This window comes from Nematolebias whitei, chromosome 16 (genome assembly GCF_014905685.2).
Source record: "Nematolebias whitei isolate Nwh7 chromosome 16, NemWhi1, whole genome shotgun sequence".
In the NCBI taxonomy this organism is placed as follows: domain Eukaryota; kingdom Metazoa; phylum Chordata; class Actinopteri; order Cyprinodontiformes; family Rivulidae; genus Nematolebias; species Nematolebias whitei.
Window position 1 is genome coordinate 11,910,600 of NC_056513.1, and position 19,507 is coordinate 11,930,106.

The 19,507-nt window shown below is 40.6% G+C and overlaps 2 protein-coding genes across 2 annotated transcripts; both read right to left on the minus strand.

The window, feature by feature from the left end:
• Positions 1–5,973: 5,973 nt before the first annotated feature.
• Positions 5,974–6,983, minus strand: LOC119422816 (polysialoglycoprotein). The gene is made up of 4 exons (XM_037690219.1): positions 6,917–6,983; positions 6,413–6,478; positions 6,236–6,322; positions 5,974–6,121 (listed from the first exon to the last, which is right to left on the minus strand). Exons 1-4 carry the CDS (start codon positions 6,969–6,971, stop codon positions 6,000–6,002), a joined length of 330 nt encoding a protein of 109 aa, XP_037546147.1. The 5' UTR covers positions 6,972–6,983; the 3' UTR covers positions 5,974–5,999.
• Positions 6,984–8,577: 1,594 nt separating this feature from the next.
• Positions 8,578–16,778, minus strand: slc26a11 (solute carrier family 26 member 11). The gene is made up of 13 exons (XM_037690220.1): positions 16,575–16,778; positions 15,885–16,077; positions 15,546–15,631; positions 12,666–12,882; positions 12,402–12,580; positions 12,228–12,300; positions 11,284–11,395; positions 11,150–11,205; positions 10,146–10,286; positions 9,930–10,057; positions 9,026–9,125; positions 8,824–8,957; positions 8,578–8,740 (listed from the first exon to the last, which is right to left on the minus strand). Exons 1-13 carry the CDS (start codon positions 16,776–16,778, stop codon positions 8,633–8,635), a joined length of 1,731 nt encoding a protein of 576 aa, XP_037546148.1. The 3' UTR covers positions 8,578–8,632.
• Positions 16,779–19,507: the final 2,729 nt, after the last annotated feature.

Sequence of the window (19,507 nt, forward strand, 5' to 3'; positions counted from 1 at the left end):
AGTTAAATAGCTGGAAGAAGTACCATTACGTTGAACACATTGCCTCCAATCTGACAGGTAATTAGAAGAACAACCGATAGGGTTAGGGATATTGAATGCAATTCTAGAATGCGGATTCACACTCAGTGTAAACAACACAGCTAAATCTGCTGAAAACCATGTGTGAGCTTGAGTCAGATGATTGACATTAGGCTGGTCATAGTCTGTGTAGGTGAACAAAAATGGCAGGACTGGACAAGCATAGAATCAAAGAAAAGATGTTTAGACAAATGTAGGAATGAATCTGCTGCTAAATACTAAAGAAAAGAGACATAATGATTTAGTCTACTCTCATGGATAAATATATGGGATGTATTAGGGCGGTGGAGTACCATAAAGTAAGGGCTCCACAGAGTACGAAACGTCTGCTATACAGTACAGGTATGTTTACCTATTTTTATTAACTTTAGCTGTTACTGTAGGTAAACAAACTCACATGGGAGTTAACTGGTCACAAATGTGTAATTTAAGAGCACATTACATTAGTTTGATATTTCTTGTTCAGTCTTCATGGCATTGCAATGAGTATTTTTAACCAAATCTATCAAGAAAACTGTTTTTCCATTGTCCCAACTCACAGTTCACTTCCACTCTGCAGTGGTTTTCAATATAACTTGAAAGCTGCCTTGATGTGGGTAGAATCGTCAAAGCACAGCCGCCTGAAACGTCTGTGATGCTATTTTTTAATCATGGCAAACACAACACAGCAGTAGGCAAATAAGTGAAATAAAGTCACAAAACACCATCTTTTGCCATGTTTCCATAGATGCCTTGACTGAATTGAGGCCACCTCCCATTCGCATGTCGGAGCCCATAAATCAAGTCCATTTGTTCTAGCTCCCTTTGCATTCTGTCGTCAGTCAACATGCTCGGAAATGTCTGCATGTCCTCATAAAATTACAGTGTTGGTTTATGTGTTGCCATTTTAATGGATTCAAAGCTGCTGAACCCATCACTAATTAAAAGTTCCCGAGTTCTTACAAAATCCTACATAGCTGCTGGTGTTTTTCATTCTATTTTTAATTTGAATCAATCACCCAGACTAATTTCTATCTCCACAAATATGTTTGGGTTTTTCCACTATAAAACAATGACTCAGAAAAGATAGTTTGTTTTATGCACAAGTTTGAGAATTCTTGATAAAAATTCTTGTGCAAACTTTAAACCTCTCAAACAATCAGTTTACTTGCACACTTGATCTTGTGTTATTTAGGAGGTCTAGAAGGCCCAGAAGTGGAAACTTGAAGAATGCGCCTATTTTTATAGCAGACCATAACCATGTGACACAGTTATCAGATCAAGAGATGGAAAAACAGGCAAGCCTTCAGCTGATCACACTATCAGCTAGGAACTAATCACTAATCCTCTGGAAGAGACTGGTCATGAGAGTGTGCAGCATCAGAGGTCAGCCCCAGATCAACCTGCTCCTGCTGGCCATGAAGCTGGACTGCCAGGCCCAGACCCCAAGATGGGCCCACTGTATCCCTACGGGGGTCAACTGTACATGTTATCAGATCCTCCCTTACACAGCTGTGACCAGCCTGGAAGGAGTGAAGCTATATGTTTTGGTAACCAGTTTCGGCTAATGTGAGAAGGCATATACTGAAGATAAGTTGGACCATAGAGACTGATGGGAAGTGAATCAACGTGCTTTTGTGTGTGCTTTAAGTGTACTTTTTTCTTTATTCCATAACCAGAGAAAGGTGTCCCTATATATATATATATATACATGTCACTCTATCTCTGTGGCATTGTTTTGATAAGCTTCTGCCATGTTACAAGATCTATTTCCATCCACTGTTGCAATATTTTAATTTTTCACCAAGATCTTGCACTGATGACTAGGCACTGGGCATGATGGGTGCATCACTTCACCTGCCTCTCTTCTTACCTTGATGCGCCCATCACTCTGGAACAGGGTAAATCTGTACTCATCAGACCACATGACCTTCTTCCATTGCTCCAGAGTCCAATCTTCATGCTCCCTAGCAAACTGAAGCCTTTGTTTCCGGTTAGCCTCACTGATTACAGCTGTTCAGTCCCAATCCCTTGAGTTCCATTCACACTGTGTGTGTGGAAATACTCTTGCTTTCACTATTAAACATAGCCCTGAGTGCTACTGTTGTTTTTCTTCAATTTGATTTTACCAAACGTTTAAGTGGTCACCGATCACGATCATTCAGGATTTTTTTCTGTCACATTTCTTCCTTGAAGACGATGGGTCCACTATCCTTCCAGTTTTTAACAATGCGTTGGACAGTTCTTAACCCAATTTTGGTAGTTTCTGCAATCTCCTTAGATGTTTTCTCTGCTTGATGTTTACCAGTGATTTGACCCTTCTCAAACAGACTGCCATCTTTTCCATGACCACGCGATGTGCCTTTCGACACGGTTGTTTAAGAAATGAAAAGCAACCATTGCACCAGCTGGGGTTAAATAACTTGCTTCCAGCCCATGCAGTAATTATTCTATAGGAGGCTCGTACCTCTTTGCTTAGTTAAGCCCAAGTGGCAACTTTTTTTTTGGCCAGGCAGTGTGTGTATATATCACCATTTTCATATAGATACCTTTAACATTGATATCTAAAAAAGTTAAGTTTGGTCCTCTGGATATTCAAAAAAACAAAACAAAGCAAAACAAAAAAGATGTAGAAAGAAACGTTTCGTCTTTCATCCGAAAGACTTCTTCAGTTTGAGGTGCTGTATTCAGCTCAGTCTTATAAATAGCACCTTCTCATAGTGGATCAACCAGTTTGCTGCTGACAGCTGAATACAGCACCTCAGACTGAATAAGTCTTTCGGATGAAAGAAGAAACGTTTCTACATTTTTTTTTTTGTTTGTTTTGCTTTGTTTTGTTTTTTTGAATGTGCAGAGGACCAGACTTAACTTTTTTAGATTTTTCTACCTGGATTATTGAGCATGCATCAAGATATTTAACACTGATAGTTACCTTGCTGGAATGAGCATAGACAGAGAACAAGGATTTTAACTGAAATAAGTTCCATCCATCCATCCATCCATCCATCCATCCATACATTATCATCCTCTTGTTCCAAAGTCGGGTCGCGGGGGCAGCAGCTTGAGCATTGATGCCCAAACATCTCTTTCCACAGCCATCTCTTCCAGCTCTTCTGGGAGGACTCCAAGGCATTCCCAGGCCAACCAAGAGTCAAAGTTTCTCCAGCGTGTCCCCCCCCCCGCCCTGCCCCCCGAGGTCTTCTCCCAGTTGGACATACCCAAAGCACCTACCAAGGGAGGTGCCCAGGGGGCATCCATACCTGATGCCTAAATCACCTCAACTGGCTCCTCTCAATATGGAGGAGCAGCGGTTCCATTCCGAGTTTCTCCCAGATAACTGAACTTCTCATCCTATCTCTAACAAAGAGTCCAGAAACCTTGGAGAGGAAACTCATTTCAACCACCTGTATCCACAATCTCATTCTCTCTGTCACTACCCAGATCTTGTGAACATAGGTGAAGGTAGGAACGTAGACCGACCAGTAAACAGAGAGCTTTGCCTTACAGCTCAGCTCCCTCTTCACCACAACTGATGGGTACAGAGTCCGTAATACTGCAGATGCTGCACCAATCTGTCTGTCAAACTTACGCTCCATTCTTCCTTCACTCATGAGCAAAACCCCAATATACTTGAACTCCTCCTCTTGAGGCACTCGCCCTCGACCTGGAGAGAGCAATCCACCCTTATCCTGTTGAGGATCATGGCCTCAGAATTGGAGGTGATGATTCTTATCCCAGCCACTTCACACTCAGCTGCAAATTGCTCCAATGACAGCTGAAGATCATGGCACAACGATGCCAACAGGACCACATCATCTGCAAAGAGCAGAGATGGAATCCTGAGACCACCAAACCGGAATCCCTCCACCCCCTGGCTGCACCAAGAAATTCTGTCTATAAAAGTTATGAACAGAATCAGTGACAACAAGCAGCACTGGCGGAGTCCAACTCCTACCCTGAAGGGGTCCAACTTACTACTGGCAATGGGGACCAAACTCTCGCACTGCTTGTACAAACATCCTGCAACAACGGGCCCCCAATCCCATACTTACAGAGTACCTCCCACAGTGTACCCTCAGGAACACATTCAAATGCATTTTCCAAGTCCACAAAACACAGACTGTATATGAAAACTCCCATGACCCCTTGAGGACCCCAATGAGGGTAAATAGTTGGTCCAGTGTTCTACGGCCAGGACAGAACCCACATTGTTCCTCCTGGGTCTGAGGTTCAACCAAATATCGGACTCACTTCTCCAGTAACTCTGAATAGACCTTTTCAGGGAGGCTAAGGAGAGTGATGCTCCTGTAATTAGAGCACACCCTCTGGTCCCCCTTTTTGAAAAGGGGAACCACCACCCTAGTCTGCCAATCCAGTGGCACTGCCCCCGATGTCCGCACCATGTTGGAAAGGCGTTTCAACCAAGCCCCACAACATCCAGAACATTAAGGAAATCAGGGCAAATCTCATCCACCCCCGGAGCCTTGCCACTGCAGAGTTTTATAACTAACTAGGCAACCTCAGCCAGAGTTATGGACAGACCAACCTCGAAGTCCCCCCAACTCCACTTCCTCCATGGAAGATGTGCCAGTGGGATTGAGAATGTCCAAAAAATATTCTTTCCACCTCCCAAAAACATCTCTGTTGAGGTCAACAGCACTCCACCTTCACTGAACACAGTGTTAGCAAAGAGCTGCTTGCCCCTCTTCAGCCGCCTGATGGTTTGCCATATTCTCCTAGGAGCTGACAGAGTCGTTATCTAGGGCCTCACTGAACTCCTCCCACAACCGAGCTTTTGCCTCAGCAACAGCCAAGGTTGCTGACAGCTTGGCCCTCTGGTACTCAACTGCCTCTGGAGTCCCACCAGCCAACATGGACAGATAGGACTCTTTCTTCAGATTGACAGCCTCCTTAAACCGGGGTGTCCACCACGAGAAGCACAGACAACCTTGCAGCCACAGCTCAAAGCAGCCACTTCCAACAATTGAATCTTAAAACATGGCCCACTCAGACTCGACATCCCCTACCTCAGCTGGGATGCAGTTAAAGCTCTCCCGGAGGTGTGAATTGAAGATCTTTCTGATGGGTTATTCTACCAGGTGTTCCCAGCAAACACTCAGTACACGTTTAGGTCTACCGGGTCTGTTTGGCATCTTCCCCCTCGAACTGATCCAACTCACTAACAGGTAATCACTTGACATCAGCTCCTCTTTTCACTGAGGGTCCTAAACAAACGGCCCCACACAGATGACATGACTACAAAAGTCAATCACTACACAGTCTTAACTTTCCCCACCAGGTCACATTGCATGTCCCAAGAGCCAGTTTTAGTAAGCCAGGTTCAGACTGCTAAGGTCCACACCTATAGCCATCGCCCATGGATTCGTGCACCCTCCAGCAGGTGGTGGGCTAACAGGAAGGCAAACCTATGTTGTGCATTCAGGCAGAGTCTGAGCCGGTCACTAGGCACTTGCTGATAAGCCCCACCCCCAGGTCTGACTACAGGGTAGGACTCCTAACCCACATCAAGACAAAAGGACACCGAATTCCTTAGTATTCATACAAGTCTTCTGGAAAAGGAGACCCGTCATTTGCAGTGACAATTACAACTGGCTCAACCAGGAAAATTTCTATTGGGACCATCCAAAATATTCTCTAAGGCATCCCCACATCAAATGACCAGAGTTCCATGCCACCCACCACTGGAACTAAGGAAAATACCATAGCAGCTGAGCAAGGACATTGTTCAGTTACAATCATGTTGCAAGTTAGTCGTCAGGTATTGAATCTAAGGTTCCTTGTTTGACAGATTTTTTGGAAAAGGGTGTCCACCACATCTATAAAACAGCCTTGCTTGTAAAAATTTGTGTTCCACCTATAACCCGTCTTTACAATTAACACAAGGAGAATATTTGGTCATTTTACACAGTAGTTTAGTTTTATTAAAAACCAGTCACGTTGTGGGCTTCGTCGCCTGCAGTCACGTTGTGGGCTTCGTCGCCTGCAGTCACGTTGTGGGCTTCGTCGCCTGCAGTCACCTCCACTTCATTGGTTTCCAGGTACACTAAAAGCATTTTACAGAGTTTCAGTTTTGTCTAGAATTTTACACTCATCTTTAGACCCTGATCATTTAAGAGTTTTTTTTCTCCAGCACCTTAGCCAATTTTCTTTTCTTTACCTTCTTTAGCATGTTGCTTCAGCCTGGCATCCTTTGACTGGAAAAATGCTATGACATTTTTTAGGGCAATATCATTCGGGGACAGATCTGAAGAAAAAAAACAAAAAAACAAAAAAAAAAAACACCTTTAGAAACACTCCTTTTATGAACATTTATCTACCCCCACCACCTTCTTACCATCTTCCATCTTTTGTTCCTCATGATCTGCCCTGTCATTTGGCACATCAATTGGTAAACATGAACCTGTGAACACAGGTAAAATTTTAGTTAATGTCAAAAATTCACCAACTCCAAAAAAGGACGGCATTTTAGTCAAACCCTACAGCTGTGTTGAAAGCACAGACACTTCTTAGTTTACAATTATCAAAGTGGCCTGATTCTCAATCAAGATGAAATTCTCTAAAAATTTGGGATTCTGCTAGTTAAGAGTCCTGTTGCCTTTGATTAATCAGCATCACCATTATTGAGGATCTTGCTTAAGATTTCCTGTAAGAGCCACCTACACAAGACCTCAAGCAAGTTTTTTGGTTCTCAGACAGGCAGAGATAAAGAGCAAGTTAGAAGCTGAAATTAAAGCTGCTGCTGCTGCTGCTGCTCATCCACATTTTCATACACAGCTCCCATTCACAACAAATTCATCAACTTTAAAATAACAAAAATAAAACATAACATTGCACAAACCTTTTCTGAGCCACACAGCCACCAAACAAATAATCAGACCACGAACAACCCCCATGATTCCTGTCTCTGACTGAAGGTGCAACCAACATCTGAGCTTTAAATCCCTCAAGCTGCAGGATTCACAGCTGTGTGTAATCTGTGGTGATTGGTTCACTCCAAAAAATGTTAAGTCAATGCATAGTACAACTCAAGGTATTATTCTGTTGGTAAATAAAGTATTTCATATATGGCCAGAGAGTGAATTTTTTAGTGCAAGTAGTGAAGATTGTAACTAAGGGCAGCTGAAACAAATAAAATTTGATTTTGACAATTTGTTGAAAGTCTCAAACACTTTCATCAAAAACAGCTACTGATCTACTGATTCAAATTAAAGAGACTTAAATTTTAGATGTGGTTATATATATATATACATATATATATATATAGAAGAATCATTTTTGAATCATGTTATATTTATTTTTTATACTTATTGTGTGTCTATGTCAAGTTTCTTGTCTGGCAATAAAGCTGACTCACCTCACTGTAACCAAATCTCCGTCAATCTCCATAAAGTTGACGGATCCTTTGGCATACCTAAGAATTAAATTTGGTTCCATCCGTATTAAAGGACGATACGAGTTGCATATTAATTGTAGAACTTTGGGATTTCTATATCTAAAAGACTTTGTAAAAAATATGATAAAATAAATAAATCTGAATCGTGTGAGTGAATTATTGTAAAGTTTATAACCCAGTTCAGCATATCACCTTTTATCTTTAGTATGAGGATGTTGCTATTAAAATGCAAGTTTCTTTCATAAAAAAAATTAATGTAAGTTGTTTTTACAGCATATTGTGGTAGAAGATGTATTTGTGTTCCTGTGGCAAGGTCTGTATTGTTGGAAAAAAAACAAAAAACTTTTTGTGAATTTTCAGAAGAACTTTTGATCACAGGTATCTTTATGCAAAATGTTCTCAACTGCAGGGAAGTCCAGATTATTATTATTATTTTTTTTGTATCTGGTTTTTAATGTTATTTTTCATTTTCATTGTCATGGTAAACTTTTAAAATCTGCTTTTTGTCTTTAATGAATGGTTTTATTAAGCTAATCCAGTGATTTTCACAACAATTTTTTTTTTGCCATGAAGTCGAAGTGAAAACTTTAACTCCTAAATTTTGAAACAAGTAAACATTCTGATATAAATAAAACACACATGCATTTAAGATAAATATGTTTTTTATTCAGTAGAAATCCCTTTGTACACATATAGCAATGCCCACATCATTTTTTTTTTACTATTTATATTTACTATATATTTTACTTGGAAGAAGCACTTTACCAATATAAAAACAAGAAACAAGTTTCAAGCGAATAAATAACAAAACTAGATGTATTAAAAGTTATCATTTGTTGAAGTTTAATGTTCATTTACATGATCATCTTAGCAAAAATCTGATTTGGTCCTTACAATAACAGCGAGTAATCTTTTACAACACATGTAAAAAAATAAAAAACACCCTAATGTACATTAAAGTAAACTTCTTTTGGTGTTGTGCAACAGGAATGTATTGTAAAATGTTATGTGCAAGTTGCTGTTTTAAAATCAGACAGAAAGACTTGTTTCCTGTCAGTAAAAGTGGCCACTTAAGGTCAAAGTCCTAAAAATCCAAGTGAAAACACACCACGGATCAGCTTCAGACATCTCCTCACAGATGGTGGTGCCGCAGTTTGTACTTTATTCACTGAGAAGAATTACTGTCTCCATCTGCAGGGCCTCTTCCACACTGTCTGTAAACATGAAGCCCTGCAGATCAGCTGCAAGAAGAACCTTCAGGACGGAGGACTGAACAGCAAGGGAGACAGAGAAACAAATACAAGTTAACATGAACTCCATTAGTACAACAAGCTGTAAAGACTGGGATGTACCTGCAATCCTGCAAACGTTAAACTGACTTTCCGCAGTTTGAACTGCTTCAGCAGGTCCCTCAGCTCATTGATCACCGTGTAATCTATGATGCTCATATGATGGCAGTCGAGTACCACTGACCGTGGAGGAAACACTGAGAGAGATGAACGGGTGAGTAACTGACGGAGGGAAAGAAACCTCACCAATCAAAGAACTCCTTACCCTGCAGGGCCTGAGTGTGAACGATGTGACTGAGATACTCCACTGCAGGAAAACTGAGGCCACTGCTCAGCTCCATCACCACCACACCATGATCAGTCACCTGCACACAGCAGCAACACGTTAACACAAAAAGCTGCAGACACAATACGCTACACACTCGTGGCAGGGAGGAGTTACTGCTGCTTCTGATGTCAGCTTCGATTCAAGACAAATAAAAATGTTTGAGGAACCAAACTCTGTATCAAGTTTAACTAAATATTAAAGACAAAAATTATATGATAATTCCTACTTGTTGTAATTTGGTATCTGTGCAGAGTTGTTTAAGAGATTATCTGATTGTGATTTAGGTGGCAACCTACATCACCCCTTGCAATCTGTCAGCACTGAGGATGTGTTTTGGATGACTCTCAGCTAATTCCACACCATATTTTAGTTCAATATTTGAAAAACTGACTGATTTATAGTTACATTTCTAGTAGCTAAAGTCAGTCGGCTGTGGCGGCCATCTTAAATTTCGTTGACAACAAAAATTAATCAGTTGTAGACGTATATCCAATAATTGCTTTCTGAGAGTTTTTATTAAAGTCTGACCACTGAATTGTGACATATTTTGCTAACAGACAGAGAGGGTTGACTTCAACAGTTAAAGCCAACACTTTGCATATGTGTTGTTGATGATTTTCAGCAACTACCACACCAAATGTGAGCTCAGTGTCTGTAAAACCGACCGAGTTGTCGTCATTTTTGTGTCGACTAAGGTCAGTTAGCTGTGGCAGCCATCTTGAATTGGGCTGGCTTCACCGTTTTACGATATGTTGCTAACAGACATGCAAGCAAACACACCAGACAGTGGGGCACAAACCCTACTGCAGATATGGACAGCCTTATATAATGACTGTAGTACCTTTATTTTGGGTCTGGCCATGCTGTACAGCAGCAAGACTCCAGAAATGGCCACACCTGCCATGATGCCGTACTGCACCTCCCAGAAACTCAGCAGGAACGTCACACCGAAAGGCAGAAGGTCCAGCTCTGCGGAAGACACGTCCAAATTCCATTAAACTAACAAACACATGCGAGACACGTTTAAACAATGGACTACACGGATACAGATACTTACTATGTATCCTCCAGATCTTTGCCACGACTCGGTAATCCACCATTGGAGCTACGGCACAGACGATGACGGCTGCGAGGGAAGCCTTGGGGATGTAGTAAAACGCTGGCATGAGGAATGCTAAGGACAGCAACACAATCACACCTGCAGCGATGCAGAAAGAAGATAAACTATGACCAAATTCAGAAACTCAGATAAAATAAGAAAACTAAACCATGCATGAGATGGTTTAGAATTTAAATAATATTACTGTAAATGAAAGCATGCTGTTTAACTTAGTAAAGAAAGTTATCTGTGATAATTTGTTTGAAACCAGAGGAATATTTTTACCTCTTTCTGTTAAAAGTAAAAAGTCTTGTTTAATGGCTTTATGTGGTAAAATAAAGTTCCTTGTTATGAGTTCATTTCAGTGATAACACTTTATTTCCTGCAGAATGATCAGATGAACAAAGAGCATAGTTCTTTCATTGTAAAGAAAAGTTCTTTACATCAATAAAAGTCCTGTTGGGTGGCACTGAATTTTGGGTTTTGAGTCCTAAAACTAGAAAAATACTTCAAGAGTGGTTCCCACACCTCGTAGAAGTTACCATTAGAGTCAATAATGACCTAACGTTTTTTCTAAGACTTAAACAGGCCATGAGAACATGACACTGTTAAAGCAGCGACGTCATTCAGGCATAAAAAGGTTTCTGAACCAAAGGATGAACCAGTTTTACATCCGAATGGTCCCCAATTCATAAACGTTCAGGTGTCGTTCATCTGCTGTAAACAGCTTTTCAGGCTGAACACTTTTATTTTAGTTTTCAGCTTGTTCACTTTCACCATGAATGATCCTCACACCGCATAATGGGTTGTCACGGTCAGAGACAAAGACTGGACTGAAAAAAGCAACAAACAGCCAAATACAAACTGTAAAACATCTGGAGAACCACTGTTCCAGATCACTTCAAAATGGTTTCAGGAAAGTCTATCTCGATGAACGATGAAGTAAAAAGATGAAAACTCACTGGTGACAATTCCACCAGCCGGAGTGCAAACCCCTGTCTGAGAGTTCACAGCTGTCCTGTTGTCAAGAAAAAAAGGCCATAATATTAATATTTCACTCCCCGTTTGATCTTTTAATAAAATTAAACAGACAAACCTTCCAAAACTACCGGTGACGGGGTACGCCGACACAAAGGAGCCCATGATGTTCGTCACGCCGATGGCCAGCAGCTCCTGGTTAGCGTCAATCCTATAGTTGTTCTGACTGGCTGAGCAAAAGAAGAAGTTCAAATCAGCCGTTAGTCAGAAGACGTCCATTCAGTTTGTCCATGAGAATATTTTATGAAACATGTTGCAAAAGCTGTTTGATCAAATATCTGCTAAAAAAAAAAATCAAAGTTCCTGCTCAGTAATCCAGGTAAAAAAAAAAATCCATCAAAGTTCAGTCAGGTCCTCTGGAAGGTTTCTTTGTGTTGAAACTTTTCGTCCTTCATCCAAAGGACTTCATCAGTCACAACAAACTCAGTCCCACACGCAGCACACTCCCATAGTGGACCAACCAGTTTAATGGTGATAAGGGGAGAAACCATCTTATCACCATCAAACTGGTTGGCCCATCATGTGAGTGTGCTGCTTGTGGGACTGAGTTTGTTGTGGCCTCTCCGACTGATGAAGTCGTTTGGATGAAGGACGAAACCTTTCAACACAAAGAAACCGGCAGCACGACGGCTCAGTGGTTAGCACTGTTGCCTCACAACAAGAAGGTCCTGGGTTCAATCCCCGGTTGGACCTGGGGTCTTCTTGTGTGGAGTTTGCATGTTCTTCTCGTGCATGCGTGGGTTTTCTCCAGGTACTCGTTTCCTCCCACAGACCAAAAACATGCATGTTAAGATGCCTTCAGGCCCAGGCCTCCCTTGCAAAAGAGACCTGTGACCTCAATGGGATTTGCCTGGTTAAATAAAGGTTAATAATAAATAAATAAATAAAACCTTCCAGAGGACCAGACTTAACTTTGTTGGATCTGCTCAAAAAGTAGTGATTATCTGACAGAAGACTGTTGTCAGTAGAGTTATGTGGATCGTATAAGATTAAACAACTTACCAAAAGCTTTGGCAATAGCGATGCTCTCCAGCAGACCCATGAGAGGAATCACAGCCAGTCCTCCTCCAAAGCCCTGATGAAATAAAAAGAGAAGAAGAAGACCGGTCAGCTGCACCTCCAGGACAAAGTCAGAGAAGTGGATGTTGCTGATCCGTTCTTCCGTCTGCTTCTTACCTTTACAATCTCGCCAAAGGAGATGACGGTTCCATTAGATGTTGTGTCTGAGGTGGGCGGGGGGCTGAACGGTGGGAGTCCCTGGGAAGTGTGCCCGGTGATTGTGAACACATGATAACCGTAAGCATCCCAGGAATACGCAACAAGCGACGCAGCGATGACCACCAAAGCATTACGCACTGAGCAGAACGAACAGGAAATGGAGTAAACGTCAACAACAACACGTGATGCGTTTTATGCTGTTTCTACGAGATGAGTACTGACTGGTCGCAACGGCCCACACTAGTTTCGTGGCAAAGCCTGAGCAGGTGGAGGCATCGGCAGAGGCCAGGTGGGACTTCATAAGCATCAACATGATCAACAGGGCGAGACAAAGCAGACCCAGGACCACATCGCCCACTCTGGCTTCAGGGATCTTGTAGAAAGTGTAATAAACCTCCAGGAAGAACTGCTGAGGAACACCACGGATCCCCAGAATATTCTACGGACACAAAAAGTGACAACAGAAACTCAACAGGTAAATGAGGAGCCTAAAAAGTTAAACAACATTTAAAGTTACTGAGTTTGAAAAAATAAAAAAAACTACTTGGCAGGATTGACCTACAGCTGACCGTAATCCATCAGGAAACTAATCCGGCGTTATCGGGCAAGAGTAAAATCTCTTTAACAAAACTTTTAAAATGTGAGTTTACTGCTAAATGTGAAAGAAGAAAGGTTGAATAAGACGACTGTAAAGAATAAATATCAGGGATCAAGCAGGGTGGTGGAGCGCCATGAAGACATAAACAGCTTTTGTGAAACTCCCAACAAAGTTCAGTCAGGTCCTCTGGATGGTTGCTTTATTTGTTGAAACATTTCGTTCTTCATCCAAAGGACTTCATCAGTCCGAGGAGCCACAACAAACTAAGTCCCACAAGCAGCACACTCACATAGTGAGCCAACCAGTTTGATGGTGACAAGATGGTTTCTGGAGTCCACCTTCTCCCCCGTCAACTCCTCTGAGGCAGCCATGGCCAAACTGGTTCAAAACAGCAAAATTCATGCTCAATAATCCATCCATCCATTATCTTTTACCTGTTTCTTCCATTTTGGGTCACGGGGGTCACCGGTGCCCATGTCCAGCAATCACTGTGCGAGGGACAGGATACACCCTGGACAGGTCTCCAGTCCATCACATGGACACATAAAGACAAACAACCATTCACTCTCTCACTCACACCTAGGGACAATTTAGAGTTACCAATCAGCCTAACATGCATGTTTTGGTCTGCGGGAGGAAACCGGAGTACCTGGAGAAAACCCACGCATGCACGGAGAGAACATGCAAACTCCATTCAGAAAGACCCCCAGACCGGGATTTGAACCAGGGACCTGCTCACTGAGAGGCAGCAGCTCTACCAGTTGCACCACCGTGCTGCCTGCTCAATAATCTAGGTAGAAAATCCAACAAAGTTCAGTCAGGTCCTCTAGATGGTTTCTATTTTTGTTTTGTCTTTCATCCAAAGGACTTCATCAGTAGTACAGCTTTTGTGAACTTCTGCTAAACCGACAGGTTTATCATTTAACTTTTTACAACTCTAGACTAACATCAAAAGACTTTACTCAACAAATCTGAGCCAGCAGATCAAAACTTCTTGTTTACATTTGGCTCTTCCAGCGTTCCCAGTTTTTCATGAAAAAAATGTCCCCCGAGTTTTCCCTGATTCTTCCCTGAGTAATTTCTGAAAATCCAGGAGATATTTCAGCCACACAAAACACTCAGAACTTAGCGTTTTGGGTTGATTGCATAAGGCAATCATTCCTATTAATTATTTAATCATGTTGTATAAAATCAGAAAATAAAATGTCATCATAGCCACTCAGTAAGGATACTGTACACTGTAGAAGCAGAACACGGACTCAATGATAACAGAATACTGGCATTAATACATGAAGACGTCAAAATCTCATAAAGATCTTCTTTTAATTAGCAGATCAGTGTTTAAATTCCCTGAATTTTCCTTGTCTGGAAAATGTGAAAGCCACTTCTCAGGTTTTCTGTGATTTCCAGTTGCTGGGAAACTGTCTCCCATGTATGTTTCCACAGGTTAAAAACATGTAGTAGTTGGCATCCAGTCACAAACTCTGCTTGCATTTTTGTATTTATTTTATTTTAAGGACTTTTAGTCTTCATGTTTTTGCAGTGAATACCTTTAAGTCCTATTTATAAAGTTTTATTATTCTGGTTATTTTTTTTTCTTTCAGTTTCTGTGCTTGGCACCAACACACAGGCCTCAGGTCCTTCATCAGAAAGTTTCTCGCTTAAATGTGATCAGATGCAGACCAGGAATAGAAAACCGTTTGGCTCACACGTCTCACTTTGAGACTTCTGTATCATTCAGTTCAGCGCATGTGCAAAACATGAAATGATGCAACCTATATACTTTTTCACACTTTACAATGAAGAGAAGATCGCTGAGTCTGCTCATGTGTGGAGCATGTTACAGAGAGCTGAGGCACAGAGGCACAGCCCAAGCTTCATCCACCAACTATGGATTTTAGCAGATAAAATGTGTATGATTCAGGGCAACAATTTTTCATTAGTTTTTGTCTCCACATGATTGAATGTGACGACCTGACCAATTCAAACAGAGAGCGAGCCTCACGTCAGCAAACACTTCACAAGAAAACACATGGTGAGAAACGAGGCGTTTGCTTAGTAAAGAGTCTGCAGCTTTCTGAGTGGAGTTAGACATGCTGCTGTAAAAAAATAAAGCTACAGCTGTGAAGTACTTATAATCAACTCCAGTCTAAGCCATCGACATGTAAGGAGATACTGGACCAAAGGTTAAGTCTCACCTAATCCCCACACACAATCCTGGTGAACTTAAAACTTGAACGGAGACCAGACTGTATATATATGTCCCCTCTCTGTCTTCATCTTCAGGGTTCTTGTACGGTGTTCAGTATTTTCCTACATGTCGATGGGCTAAGTCTTATGAAATCTCGTTGAAGCAGCATAATGAAGGCTAAAATAGCTCTAGTGATTGCCAACGAAACAACAGGCACAATACCAAAACACTCATCATCATCAGTGAGTCAAATAAGATATTAGACCAATTTGACATATTATTGTAACTGTTGTGTGTTTGTGTTTAACCTCACTTTGACCTGGCCAAAGCCAATGGTTACTGCAGCAGCACAAGTGAAACCTTTTATTACAGGGTAAGAGATGAAGTCCAGCAGGAATCCTGCAGAAAACAAGCAGAGAAATCCCAAATTTTGTTAAGATTTACACATAACAGTTTCTGTAAAGTCAGTTTAAAAGAATGAATTATGTAACATTAACAGTTCTTACTCTTAAATTATACAGAAGTGATGCGAAACTATTCAATCAGGTGTGCTTAGTTTTATTTTGTAAACCTGCTTCTCGAGATTTGATTAATTTCGGAAAAGAAATCTCCAACACTGGATTATTTTGTCTTTTAGCAGCAGTTTTCTCACCTAATCTGAGTAACGCCATCACAGCCTGGATGAGTCCACAGAGGAGGCTGAGCAGGACGGCTCGGTGGGGCTGCCCCCCCACCACAGAGAAACACAAGAGGGACATGATGGCCGTTGGACCCAGGGTCACATCCTTAGATGTACCCAGGAAGGTGTAAATGAACCCCCCCATAAAGGCAGAATAGAGGCCGAACTGTGGATAAAAATATTTAAACAAAGCTGTGAAGAATTATGATTTTTCTTTTTTTTTTTTTTTATTCACTGTATAACAACTAGCTTTTATTTTTATCCACGTTGTTGTATTTTATGGAGCTAAAATCTCCTAAACTTTAGGAGAAGTTGATGTGAGTTGTTTTTTTTATTTCAGTGGGGTTTACGTTTTCAAAAACACTCGTCCAAATGTCCTAAAACTCAGATACAACTCAGATATAAACTTAATTTAAAATATTAGAAAAATTGTAAAACACAAGTGAAAACATATTTTTTAATTGCACCGACACTGTAAACTTAAACTCATGTAAAGTATAAAAAGCTTAAGGGGTTAATGATATGTTAATAAATACAAAGTAACACAATATTCTACGTAACAAATATAATAACAGATCTAACAGAAAGCATGATTATAATGTAATAAATATTTGCAATTAACAAGTTATAAAAGCTGTAAAAAAAGTTTGTGTTGGGCCTGACCTGCACAGGAAGGCCTGCTACTTCAGCATAAGCCAGCGCCTGTGGGACAGTGGTCAGCCCCACAGTGAGGCCTGCCAGGAGGTCCATCTTCAGGTACTTCAGCTTGTATTTAGGCAACCAGGAGAGGATGGGCAGCCAGGCCTGCAGGGTGCTGAAGGAGCAGCAGCCCCGCGACGACTCCATTCTGTCAAGAGGCTGATCCATCATGCAATCCTCTGGAGAGGAAGAATGGCACAAATACATTTTAGACACAATGCTGAATTCACATGGATTTTATTCTGCATGGAGGAGCAAAACTGCAAAATATAAAGACACAAACTTACACAAAGTGATGAAGCTGGCTTCTGTTCATTAAACAGCTCTGAGGACCTGCTGAGATGACCAGAAATGATGATCAGAAAAAAATGTGAGCGTGAGTGAACTCTTTTGTTTTAAGGTTTTCAGAGCATAAAAATAAAATAAACAACTTTCTGTCTGCAGCCTGCTCAGACTGTGTGCATCAGGATTGTTAGGTGTATTACAGATGATAGTCATATGATGTGACAGGTTGGTGATTTACACACCTGTACCTGAGATCTTTGTCTACAGGTAACTATAAACAAAACCGCACGTTTTATAATAATACAAATTCATTAATGTTACAGGAAACAAAAACACATCATTTAATCGTCTGTCTGCATGTCCTATGATAAACTATATCTAGTCATCTCAATGGCAAACTGGAAAAAAAAAGAATAACAACACCAAAAAGAATTAAATATGGAACAAAATAATTAGAATAGAGTTCATTCTTCGAGCCTCTTCTTGCACATTGTTTATTGTCTTACTTGTGTTTGTTCAGATCCGCTTCTTTCAATTCATTTCTGTGACAAAACACTTCCCAGAGCTTATGACATCTCTGTTTTTGGTACGAAGACTTTCTGTTTTTTGCCGTCACGTGACCAGAGTCATGTGACAACCGACAGGGAGCTTCTATATTTTCAGGAGAAAAAAAACAAACAATTCCGTCTTTGTTTTCAGGAAGCAAACAGCAATACATACATTAATGAATTAATCAATTAAGTGAACAACACCTTCATTTATGCATTCATTCTATTTTAGCTCGTTGTTATGTGAGTGGCTCCACATAATTTAAACGCCGAAAGAAAGCTGAAAAGGTGGCGCGCCGGGTAGGCGGAGTTTGCGCTTGTTGTCTTACGTCAGCCGGATGCCCCGCCCAGATATGAATAACTTTAGTCAGACTTGAACATAAACCGGTGTACATACAGTGAGCTGAACTTTACCCTGCAGGTGGCTTTGTGTTTGGTTGTTTTTCTTTGTTGCACATTAGTGACCCGTTCTGGCAAAATGAATCAGCTGCCGTGCTAAAACCGTGAAAACACTGATGTTTGCTGTAATTGCGATTTTCAAGTCATTTCAATTCAGTTTAATTCAATTCAATTCACTTAATTTATCCCAAAGGGGCATTTAAAAAAAAAAATGCAGCATTTAATTATTATTATTTTACTTTCTCATTTTGCATAATAATCTAGCAATCACTAAATGAGCATATTATTTTCCTACTTTTAATTTGAAGTTTTCTGACAGGTATGTTTTCAGAAATAATCTTTAGTCTTATAACCCTTAGTTTCTATGAAAATGACCACTTTTCTCTATCAGCTGCTGTGCCACTGGTAAATCAAATGTATATCATAACTTATTATTTTATATATCTAAACAGATTAAATATGTATTTTATGTTAATTTCTTTATGTGGTCTCTGTTGGCCTTGTGAGAATTGTTTCGAAGCAGCCAAAGAGAGAAAAAAATGGACTTCACTGTTGTCTTGAGAGCCTGAGCAACAATTAGTCTTCTAAAGAGAGAGAAGCAATCAGGGCAGATGAACTACAGCTGTGATTCTTGCAGGTTTTTAAACCTCAGATGTTGCTCCAGTCTTTAGCTGGTGACTGGAACTTGGAACAATGAAAGGTGTTTGTGTCGTGGTTGTTTGTGCGGTGGCTGTGTGGCTCAACAAAGGTGTGGATGTTACTTGACTTTTTGAGACTTTGTAAATTCTTGAGTTGATTTAGAGCTCCATTATTACAAAAAAAACGTAAAAAAAAAAAGAAACTTCTGAACAACTGAAAATGTGTTGTCTGTAGGGTCATGTTTACCTGTTGACGAGCCAAGTGACAACACTGCCTTTAATCAAGTGAAGATGCGGAGCCGTAAGTTTGTTTGCTTTATATTTTAAAGCTGATACTTGGCATTAAAATGTGGGTGTGGTTTTTATTTTATTTTTCCTTTTCAGTTTTTCCTCAAAAGGAGTTTTCTCTAAGGAACTCTGCTGCATTTATCCAGTCAATGGACTCCTTGTTGAAGGAACACAGTGAAGAAGGTGAGCACGTGCCCGAAGTCTTAACATTTATATAAGCATTTCATAATCCACTAAAGTTGCATTTTAAAAGTATCGGCATAATTTGAGTTTTTAAAACTGAGTCTCTTTTTTTTGTCTAGTTCATTTGGAATCTGAAGAGCCATTCTGGGGGCTCCAACCTGACATGAATTCAACTTTACTCCAGACTGGATGTTGGTTCTTTATCGTTTGTGCTGAGAACCTGAATGGAACCAGCAACACCAACATGACTATCACGTTTGGAATGAAACCTTGATTCTAAAATTGTTCCAAGTCGTGTGTTTTTTTTTTTTTTTTTTTTTTTTTTTCTTTCTCTCAGATGTACAACAAGACTGATTTGAAATAAACCTGTTTAAAAGTCCAGTTCTATTGACTAATCTTTAGACAAGGTAATTTAAGCATCATTGTATGTAAAACCAGAACGTTCCTGGAGAAACTTTGATGGGGACTGCCACACTAATTACCCCCCCCCCCCCCCCCCGCACAACCTGTCTTGCACAAAGGCTGCAGATGTACACACACTCGTATAAAGGTGATA